We start from the raw sequence: 11551 nt of genomic DNA on the forward strand, positions 1-11551 counted from the left end.
GAGGGGCTGTGTCACCGAACGACCGGCAAGTAGCCCGGCAGGGAAAGCAGGTTTGGAGCCGGCCCCAGGAGCAGGGTGGTAGCGGTGAAGCATTGGGGTCGGCAGCGATCGGGAGAGAGGAGAGGCCTGGAACTGGGAAACATTTGCCAGCTGGGGGAAAGCCAGCACCAGTTCCATATCCCAGGAGGAAGCACCGCATACAGTGTAATATTTCCACTGATTACCATCGCACAATACTTTTGTTTTTCCCCCTCCCTGTTTCATGTCTGCATTTTCTGTTTCAGTCGGCAGGGTTTCCAAAAAAAGTAGATTTTTCTTCAATCACATGCACATTCCACAGAACAGTAGTAGTTCAGTTCTGAGGCTCATTTTTTGTGACAGTGGATTTTCTTTGATATGGAGACATGTTTTCCAGTTTTGTTCTTTCCTAGTTTGTTTTATACTCTCCTATGGACAGACTGTTAAAGACAGAATTTGAGTCTGATGATTCAGGCTGATTCCTCAAATAGGTAACTAGTCCCATTTGTTCACTTGTCTTTCAGACCCTCTGCACACACTATCAGCTGAGAAGGACCATTCAAAGTCAAATGTCCACGGTCAGCTTGTTAGTGATAAAGTGGTAGGTGTTGGCTTTGGCCACATGTGTTGGCTCACATGTGCACCTTATGTTTCTGTGTGTATACATACTCGTGGGTAGAAATTCTTAATTCTAAGCTGCTCCCTTAAAACAGCAAAACACAAAGCAAAGACAGCAGTTTTATCTAAAACAAGACTTAACGTGATTGTTGGCCTAGGGTGTCTCTGTAGCAGCAGCCTAGACATGCCAAGTTTCTTGTCCTGAGTAATTTCTTAAATTGTGTGTCAGTATTTTAAATGGAATATCTCCAAATGCTGTTAAGAATAGCTTGTATATGGTATTAAGAACCGGACAGTTTTGGGGCTGTTGTTCAAGCAGAGCTGTGAAAATATGTTATTTCACATGGTCCCTCCTCACCTCAGGGTATACTTACGCTACAAGTCAAGGCAACATACTTAGTTTAAAATTACTAGGTAGCAACAGCTAAGCAGTCTGTAAAGACTGCAAACCCATCCTGACTTTTCATACTAAGTTAGTGCAATTTAACTTCCTAGCTAAGCCCTTACCTGGTTAGCCCATGCTTGGCTCCCTACTGCTTTTGCTCCCCTGCTATCAGTATTCACTCTAGCTAGTTTAAAACCAGCTAGGGCTTGCCTGTGGGCGTTGCAGTCACTCCTTTAGACAGCAGCGATTGATGGCTGGACAGGCTGCATATAGGTAGAATGCCAAAGGAAAACAGACTTTGTACAACTGCACATTGAATTGGATTTTAAACAGAGTCCTCCTGAAGCTGTGCACTTGAGTGAGCCTGCAACCCTGAAACACCATTGCTGTATGTCAAGGAGAAGATCCCTGAGCAGTTTTCCAGCAATGGAATCAAGAAACGTGTTTGAAGAATGTTTCTGGATGTCTCTTACCCCATTATCTGAGACATTTTTCTTACATGAAGAAAACGTGTTTGCCTCTCCAGAGAGAGGCATGCACATGGAGCTGGAAACGTCACCTGTCATGGTAGAGATCCTTGCAACAATATTGCTTTGCTAAGAGTTCAGGCCAGACAAAGCAGGCATACTGTCACTAACGTCATAGGTGTAACAGTGCAGATGGGTATGGTGACAGACTGACTTGATTAAATCATATTTTAAGCCTATGAGTCAGCAAGCGCATAATGTGCAACTCAGAACAATACAATGCTGAATTCTTAATCTACAGCATCACAAAATGGAGTGGACAGGGGTTGTGATAGTATTAGGTTGTATATAGGGTTTTTCCAAATTCTGCAAAGTTCACATTTCCTGTGAAGGGAAATTAAACAAAAACGCAGTCTCATGCACAGCAAGCAGTTACTCGTAGTAAGGTGCTTAGATCTTCATCATCTGACACTCCCTTGCACTCTGGTGAGTTACTGTACTTGAAATGTCACCACTAACCTATATGCATTGGAGTTAGCACACACTGAAATGAGGGGCGATTCACAATTCGATCCCCATTTCAGGCTTCACAGAAGCTCAAGCCAATCTCGCTACATCACTTATACTCACGTCACGATTGCAAAGATTTATCGGCAACCATAAATTTAGAGATTTAAGGCATGTCTACCCAGGGAAATTACTGCTTAGAAGGAAGGGTGTGGATTTTTAATGTGATCATTTCTGTGCGCTCTACTCCCGTTGAGATATTTTTAACACACACTAAAATTGTTGCAGTATAAAATAATGTAACTTTACTCTCTAAGTGGAGCACACGAAATAGGAGGGAGTTACATGGGGTAATGTGCTGGCAGTTCACGTTACTGCACATTCACAGTTACTGCACACTAACTTCTTTATGTAACGAACCGTTAGACCCTTTGATTTTAAGTATAAGTTTAGACACTGGAAAACAGCCGGAAGACATATCTGTGCATCTGCTGCTAGTCTGGTATGCTCTACATCTTGAGAAGTGCCACCTAACCAGCTGACACCATTAGCATACGTATGCCGCCTTCTTTCCCAGTCCCCAATGTGCAGTCCTGTAAATCACAAGCAACCTGAAGTGCTGACCTCTCTAATGCTGTTTGAAATCACTAAACCACTGCCTCTCTTCTTTGTGTCCACGCAAACATTAGGTCAAGGCACCGATGTTCAGAAGTATGGTTAGTAGCTTGATCCATTTCCCGGGCCACGGTTTGTACTTGGAGGGCAAAGATCTGGTGCCTCTATTTATTGACCGAAGATGGAAAGGGAGAGCTCAGCAGTGCCTGGAGGCTCTTCAGCAGCCTGCTGCGTAAGTGTTCTATGCTTGGATAATTTAAAACAAACATACAAACAAAAACAACAAAAACCCGTGTATGGTGAAGTGGCGATGACTGCAATTTGCTCCTGCTTATATTTCCCTTGAAATTAAGAGATTGCAGCTGTTGTGGAGTATGGTTGCCCATCTGTCTCTTACAGGATGGATTGTCGCACATTCCTTCATCCCCGTGCTATCCATTTTGCAGTGGTTGCCGGGAAAGAGGCTAGAGTTATTTCAAACTCTTATAGATCAGATAAGTTATGAAGACTCCAGTGACTCCTGGGTGTTACAGTCAGGAGCTGTTCCCTTTTAGTCCTGTGCCGTTGCAGTGAGTTTGATTTCTTTTGATGCTCATTCAAGGGTGTTTGAGGCCTAAACCAGGGCACCATGTTGTCAGTGCAGGGGTTTCTTAGTTGAACTTTCCCCTGCTTCTCAATTTGGGCTTCTGATTCAGCAAATACTTAAAAAAAGGTGATATGTTTTGACAAACTGTGTGTTTTTTGGAGTCTTCTTGTAGCTGTATCAAGACTGCAGACATCAGCCTAGGTAGATCATTGTTTTCAGAAGTTTTCACCACATTAACAAGCTAACTTTAGACCATAGGCTTTTCAGATGATGGGTGCTCCAGGGTTGCTGGTAATTGAGTTCTACTGCATGCCAGACAGTAATCAAAGATGTTTAAGAGTGATACAGCATATTTCAGACCTGTTTTTTTCATTTTTGATGTATTCTCGCTTACATAATAAAATAATAATTTTGGAGCTTCTTTTTTTTTTTTCCTTATTATTATTTTCAGCATTTCAAACAGCACATGAAAACCTCTGGCTTCTTATATTTTACCTGTAACAAGAACTTAAATTTGACACCTGCACTGCTTTAAAATTGATTTACATTTCAACAAAATGTATTTGCAAAATGTCTTGCAATTAACAGCAAATGAGAAATACATCCCCTCTGTTTCAACCTGCACTGATTGACAGACTTGCTGATAGAATATTTCCCAGCTGTCTTTTCAGTAGTTGCATTGCCTCTGCAAGGTTACCAGGAATAAATGCTCATTTATTTCAGCAAAGTCAGCAAATATAAGTCAAGGACATGGAAGAGGCAGGATCTGTGGAATAAAAGGGGCTATTTCACTGGGTTCCCATTGTGCCTATAACTATACCATAACAGGATGAACAGCTTATGCTAATAAAGTTAGATCATAAGAATAAGTGCCCACCTGTGCTGAATGAAACACAAATCCATCTGGATGGAGCAACAGTCTGATGTGTAAAGAGTCCGCCAGTGAAAACAGCTCAATTAGCTCATTTGAATTACAAACACAACGTGGCAATAATGGGTTGATTAGTGCTGAGCAAGTATCTCAGGTTACTGGCCTCATCTTGAAACATTCCCCCCCTTCTTTTGTTATGTGATATGACTGGAAGTACCGGGAAGAGATGACTTTAAACTTACCTTGGCAGTAAATTGTTTGTCACGGGAGGTTAGTGAAGCATCTCTCTGTAGGCTTTGCTCTAGCAGGTAGCCATACTGTGGCTCCCCAAGTTCCACAGCACAGTTCATGCAGGACTTAGACGAGGTCTTTGAAGACAACTAATCTCCGTGTGCAGCCCTCTGGTTTGGTCCCAGCTGTCGAGCAGCGTTATGTATTGCTAATTGTCTTTCTGCAAATATACCTCTGAGTGTAAAATTAGGTGGCAGCCACCAACTCCAGCACCCACAATCCTCCATGTGCGAGGTCAGGATTCTTGCAAGTTGCCAAAAGTGGTCTTATGTAAAACCTTAAGGACTTATATATATAGCTTAAGGAAATGACTTACCTTTAATGGCTTTTTTAAAAAAAAAGAAATTCTGTTTCTTCTCTTTTACCACATTGCAGGTTGAGAAGAGTAAAACTGGAGTTTAAAGTAGTTATGAAATCAAATAGCAATCCTGACTGCTCTAATGAGCTCTACCTCATGGTATTCCAAAGCTTTAAAATAAAGAAAAACCTCCAAGATGGTATAGTCAAATATAGTGAACAGTCTGCCTACTGTTCAAAATGGGGAAAAAATTGAGAAGGACTATTCTTACAAAAGAGAGACTTGTGGATAGGTTTTGAAACGTTCACAGGGTCACCGTAATTTTTCTCCTTTATTGGAGAATTCAAATTGAAATTGCTGTTTTAAAGTTTTCCACATTTGCTCCAAATCTCTTTAGCTACTTTTGAAAGATAGAAATCAGTAGTCTTCCCCTTTGATCATGCTACTCCTTTACACATATATTCTCTTATGCAAAGTTTTTCCCTCTTAAGGAAATGAGTTTGCTCCCCGCACTCCCAATATAAGTAGTTTACATTACAAGGTCAAACATTTACAAGTGGCCAGTTCTTTTAATGCCAAGTGCATGTTTTATTAAAGGCAGCAAATGTCCATTTCTTGCCCACACATGGTGGGAAATATGCGTGAAGTGTTGAACTGTTTGGTATATATATATAGGTAAATATGATTTGCTATATATATAGCAAAATATAATTGCTTGTATAAGTATGGGGATTTTGTGGAATTTGTAGTGTGCATCAGTGATTGTGTAACCAGAGATGTAGAGAGATTCTTTAAACAAAAAAGTGTAAGAAAAAAAGATCTGAACTTTGCTGAATGTACTTCTAAACGATACTCTGCATTTTGGCTTTCAGAGCTCAGTCTTCTCTTCAGATACCTCAAATTGTATATGAAGATCCTGAAGTTAGTGGAAGGAATCGCTACAAGTATTTTGCACGGTAAAGAATGAACTGATTTGAAACAGAGTTCAGTTTAAAAAGTACCTAAATAAATGCCAAAGCCATATTTTTTCTGGTTTGTTTGGGGTTTTTTCCTGTCAGTTCTTTGATCGTTGCTATGGAAAATATCAGTAGTAACCAAATCTTAAATCACAAGGGTTTTTTTAACATTCACACTATACCAGAATTTTCAGGTAATGAGTTACCATATAAGCAAAAGTACCTGGCATTTTGTACTTAATTATTTGTAGAAAGCTTTCAGCCATAGATCCTCCTACACAAAGGAAGAAGATGCTTACAAAGACATTGTGGCTCTCCAGACTCCTGGAAAGGTGCCTTTTAACTCTCAGTTTCTGCCAGCAGCAGAAAGGGGGCAAAGGGAATCCTTGATTAGCTTTTCAGCAATGTCTTCTACTGCAGAACTGCTCTGCTTCTTCCAGGATGACACTGCAGGTCAGCAGTGGACTCAAGATCTGAACCAACAGCTAGTCTACAAACATTCTCAACTTAGTCACATATACTCTGAATTACATTCACTATTATAGCCAGTAGCTATTGGCCAATATGTCTACTTTAAATATTAAAAAAAACGGTAAAATTTAATAAACTGAAGTTCTTTATGGCTCCTTTAACAACAACAAAAAAGAACAAAGATGATGTTATCTTTTGCTATTTGAAATTAAGCTTTAAAATCTCTCAAAGGCTACGGGAAATTGATAATGAACTGCAATATGCAAACTGTAAGAATGCCTAAGAAGGAATTATTAATATGTCATTTACCCCATACCTCTTTTGAGATCCTTCATAAAATATTGCAACAAAAAAGGAAACAATCCAATTAGCTAAGTCCAAAATAGATTACCTTACAAGCTGATAATAGGAATTTTTGTCAGGATTTCAAGAAGTTACTAAAAAAACCACTCTCTTAAAAACTCAGAGTGGAAAAAGTAAACTAATTAGTGAGACATACTAAAAATGTTGCGAACACACTCAAAACTAACTTCATGTAATTATTGTCTTGTTTTGCAATTCCGCTTTCTTCTTTGACAGAAGAATAACACAATCCTACTGGTGAAACTTCCTCTGTTACTTCTTAGCTATGAAAGAATTATTTAATATTCAAGCCCAATTCTTAAAAATGCAACTACACAATCTGAGTTGTGGAAGCAGTGTAATTCCCTTTAAATTAGTGGACTGCAGTTTTTCTAAACAGTAATGATCTTCTGTACTCATGGTTGTTGTCTTACGTCTGCATTCTCTCCTTTCAGACCTCTCATCCCTTCTAATAAGCTGATTCCACTAAATGTTGTTTGTGCAATGGCAAAGTAAGTAGTGAGTTCTAGAACGTTACTGTTGTGATGGGTCACGTCTCACCTGAAAAAGGCTGGGAAACTATTTAGCTGGTGACCAATTTATGTCATGATAAGCCAGAAAGAAAAACTTAAGAGATAAGCGTTTGTTCACCATTGAGAATTCCTGAGGAAACAGGTGACTGTTTCAGAATTTGCTTGTGGTATGTAAGTAATGCTCTGTGGGTAAAGGACATGTGCCTCAAATGTGTTATGATTATGAGGCCTGAAACTGAAAGCCAAGTGTCTCTGAATCCTAGAAGAGATACTAATGTAAGAAGATTCTCTAACACAGCCGTATTGTTGGAAAATCTTCAGATGTAGAGCATCCATGAAGTAGTCTAATGTGGTTTTCAGTGGGGATCAAATTTTGAGGGGACATAAGAAGATTCAGTTCTAGTAGAGTCAATGGAACTTGTATATGCTTACGTGAGAATGTAATTTTTGTTCTGAAAGTGCTGGAAAGACAATCATGTAAGCTAAACTGAAGCAGTCTTACCTAATTTTACACTTAAGCATTATTTACTTTTTGCCCATTAAAAGCAACACTTTAGAATGGATACATAGCAAAGATTTGATGTAATAACTTGTGAAAGCTGAAACCAGGAGATTTCTGGATTGTTTAGCTAAGGAGGGAGGTTTCAGAGGACTTTATCTTTACTAAAGATAATGGAGTTAACATCAATAGGAGCAATGTTAAGATGAAATAAAACATATCCTGCCTTTGACTTAGTGTTGTGTTTCCATTTTGTTTGTGGTGGTTTTTTTTTAATGAATGTGACAAATGTTCTTCCATCTTGCATCTCTTTAGGACAGAGCCCTGTGTCCATTCAGCTACAGGAGACAGCGATGTCTTTGGTCCCAAGTCACGAACTTTGGGCACACAGACAGATTATAGGGATGGTGAAGCCCAGACAGATCCCTATTCCCCTGAATATGTAGTTCCCAGTGGCTCAGTTCCTGAACTTCTGACACTTGCTACACTCACTTGGGGTGAGTTCTGAAATCAAGATAAATTACGGTAATCACATCACCTCTTTTGCAGGAGATTCTTTTTTCTTTTTTCCAGTGCCAGGTCTCAAGTCTATTGACAGCTTTGGCAGCCCTTTGTTGTCTTCCTTTGGGAAACATTATTTTATCTATTTCTAAAATAGGTATGATATTTTCCTACTTAAAAGTGCTGTGCTGGGGCATTTCATAAATTTGAGATTATTCAATATGAAAAGGTCAGGTCCATTCCAACCCCCTAGCATTCTGTGATATATTTTACAAATACAAACTGGGAGCAGCTTTTCCATTTACCTACTGTTCTTTAGCTGTTCTGAGCCATACTTGAGTAAAAAACAAACAGTATGAACACTGCTGCCCCAGAATATGCCTTTGATACTCGTCTTCTGGCACCCCACCTGCAATAATGATGGACAGTGGACATGCCAAAGAAAGTGCATGTTCTGAGAAAGTGTCGTCTTGTAAAAGTTTTTCTTCCTTTGCAGCCTGCAGTAGAGGAGTGAAGTGCAGTGTTAATGTCAACTAAGCTGTAGTAACTGCAGGTCCGACTGTTCCTCATGCTGCAGGATTTCAATGGCCTTAGAAGTATTTAGTTCTGGCTATTGATAGTTCTGCTTGTGTTTAACATATGGGCTTCTATCCATCCAGCCCTCTTTGTTTTGGTAGTGGTTATTTGCTATATGCACCATTTTCCTAAAGACCTCCTGCTTCTTGTCCTTGTAAGGTCGGGGGCTACCAGCAGGACTAGCCGAGGTGGAGATGATTGAACGTGCTCGGGAAAAACGTGCATGGGAAGCAACTCTTCCAGCCATGGACAGTGCCTCACAAATTGCGAAGAGGAGGAAAATGATGGAGGAGATGGAGAGGAAGGAATGGGCCTTTAGAGAACAGGAAATAGAAAAGTAGGAGCTCGGTTATACTCTTTCTTTTAATTATTGGCTGAATAGTGAAGGAACAAGAAGGTTTAGGGGACTGGCTGAAGGGTATAAGCGTTTTATTTCTGTGAAAATCCTCTGATTTTGGGAAGGGCTATATTTGTTACATTTAATATAAGAGACTACTACCACAATACTTTTTGTCAGTGGTAAACTCATTTTTTAAAAGGAAAGATTAAATACGAGATATGCAATATAAGCTATGTGTAAAGTAGTTGGTTGACTACTTTAGGATTTGATTTGACTACTATAGGATTTGATGATGAACGGCATTGCACATAACACTGCAGAGTACAGTAGGTCATACCTAGCTTTTTCTTTCCTTGAAGGTTGCAGAAGGTTCGGCTGGAAGTCTTAAAGAAGCTACTGCGGAGGCGAGTTGAGAATCAGAATGAGCTGGATGCCAAGCGCTTGGAAGACCACTGGCAAAATCATCAGAAGGCTAAAGAAGCGAAAATAAAAAAGATTCAGCGTGACTGTGCACTTGGTAAGTTTGAAAGGCTGGGAGAGAGCAGTATGAGACTTAGTTTTCAGATAAGCCATTTCTATTTTCACAAGGTTGCAGTCCTTTTTCAAGATGGAAAAGGTTGCATCTACAATATACATAAGCATGGCCAGCATTTGTTCTGGTCAAACAGGTCATGTTTTTATATTAACTAGCAAAAGCTCTTGTGAATTTCCAGAGATACAGCTTTTTTAGAACTATTTGCACCCAGAACCTTCTTGCATTTTTATTTCTTTTTTAGTGCTCAGGAAACTGATAGCTAAGAGGAAGAACGTGATGGGGAAACTGGAGAGACGAGATATCATCAAAGAGTATACTGACTTTGCGTCACAAACATACGCTCCTTTGTCTAGAATTGGTTATTTTCCAGACAACCATTCTGAACGCTATGTGGTAAAAAACTTCTATCTTAACACCTCTGCAGGTAAAGCATTTTGGAAGACTTAGTTAGTGTGAGATATTTACTTAAAATATTTAACAAAGCTCAAATTTCTCTCCCTGCTACTCCATTACTTACTCGCGGTGTCTATTTCTTAGGACTGTGCGAACTGGAAGCATGTCTCCCAGATTCTGTCATGCTGGTGAAGACTGAAGCTCCAAAACCTCAGTGCACCACCACTAAGACTGGATATGTCAAAAGATCAGCAAGGCTAGAGCTGGAGCTGGCACAAGTTCACCAGGTATGGAGCTGCACCCAGCAGCATGTCAGCTCCTCTTAGTTTTGAACTGCTCAGAAATGCAATCGGTAAGAAACATGTGTAAGCTTTCTCCAGTTTCCTGTGCTAAATTAATATTTTCTGCGAGTCAGTTTCAAGGACAGAATGGATCAAACATTCAGACTGTTGTAGGCATGACCAGTACTGCTCTGAAACTCAGTCTGCAAGTTCTGTCTTTCCCTGATATCTGCTTCTGCTCCAACAATATAGAAAACGGGCATAGCTGCTTCTGTCTTCCTATAGGTCAGGTATTTGGATATCAGATCAACTAGAAATTCTCTCCTGTCATTTGCTCATTCTATTTTTGGCTTGCTTTCATAATGGGTAAGAGGCAAGCATACTGGTCACACTGTCAAACTACTAATAATTAAATAAATCAAATCTGGATTAATATGCTAAAAATTCTGTACATTTCAAAAAAATGTACATTTTAAGTACACATTATAAAAACAACTGCAGCAAAGCTTAATTAAAATGACCCCACTTGTAAAATCGGATCAGAATGGTAGATGCACATCACCGTTGTTCCCTAACAACGGCATCTGATTTGCAAACATGCTAATAGTGTTTTGCATATCTTAATTTATCACAGTTGTTCATGCAGATGAGGTGTCCATACGTGCAATTAACCACTGAGGAAAGAAGTGCCTCATTTGCATCTACAATCACAATATTTGTAAATTACATGTACTTTTAAGTAAGCTTCTTGTGATGCTGTTGAGGGTTACCTTTTTTTAAAACCAGACATATTCTTGGCTGGCTGCTGTATCTCTGAAAAATATTGAATTTCATTTGTAAAGCTTGGCAACTTCCATTTATGCTTTATTTAGTGAAGAAATATTTCATAATTGCAAATTATGTGTATAGCCTTCTTGTTTTAGTGTAATTTAGTAATATTCTCAGTGCAGACAGTAACTTTCTACTAATGAATTTTAAATTTAAATCTTGTTCTAAAAAATCAATCACATTATCTCAAATTTAAATTCCACTGGATCTTGTAAAAGATGAAACATTGCATCTGATTATTATTCAGAATTAAAATTTTCAAAGAAATTCTTGAGTGCTACAGGAATTGTTCAAGAACTAAGGACATTAATTCACTACAGTTTTAGAGAAGAAAACACAGCAGTATTGAAGGGGCTTGAGTTTGGGGTTTTTTTTTTGCATAAAACTCAAGTAGTGGCTATGTATAATCTGGATCATAACATGGTTCTCATAGGCAGCAGAATGTTAGCCCAAGATTTCAGAGCTGAATTCCCATTAGAGCAATTGTATTCTCTTTGTTCAAAGTATTTCTTGCGGTTTGAAATACTACAGTGGAGTGTCTAGCTGTAGTCACAGAGAAGAAGTATGCCCAAATGCTGGCTGCTCACACAATAATGTCTCTTCAGAGAAAAACTAGTGGCCAAAGGGAGATGGAATGCCG

The 11551-nt window shown here is 39.2% G+C and overlaps 1 protein-coding gene across 1 annotated transcript in view; it reads left to right on the forward strand.

Annotated features, from left to right (window-relative positions):
- The first annotated feature begins 547 nt into the window (after positions 1-547).
- MAATS1 (MYCBP-associated, testis expressed 1) overlaps positions 548-11551 on the forward strand; it is a 30434-nt gene continuing 19430 nt past the window's right edge. The window contains exons 1-9 of the mRNA XM_009873770.1: positions 548-619; positions 2685-2842; positions 5529-5612; positions 6881-6937; positions 7773-7954; positions 8694-8871; positions 9234-9391; positions 9651-9833; positions 9947-10089. Coding sequence (XP_009872072.1) covers positions 2697-2842; positions 5529-5612; positions 6881-6937; positions 7773-7954; positions 8694-8871; positions 9234-9391; positions 9651-9833; positions 9947-10089 — 1131 coding nt within the window. The 5' untranslated portion in view covers positions 548-619; positions 2685-2696. The remainder of the gene's footprint in view (positions 620-2684; positions 2843-5528; positions 5613-6880; positions 6938-7772; positions 7955-8693; positions 8872-9233; positions 9392-9650; positions 9834-9946; positions 10090-11551) is intronic.

The sequence above is a fragment of the Apaloderma vittatum genome, unplaced genomic scaffold, assembly GCF_000703405.1.
Source record: "Apaloderma vittatum isolate BGI_N311 unplaced genomic scaffold, ASM70340v1 scaffold6547, whole genome shotgun sequence".
Classification (NCBI taxonomy): domain Eukaryota; kingdom Metazoa; phylum Chordata; class Aves; order Trogoniformes; family Trogonidae; genus Apaloderma; species Apaloderma vittatum.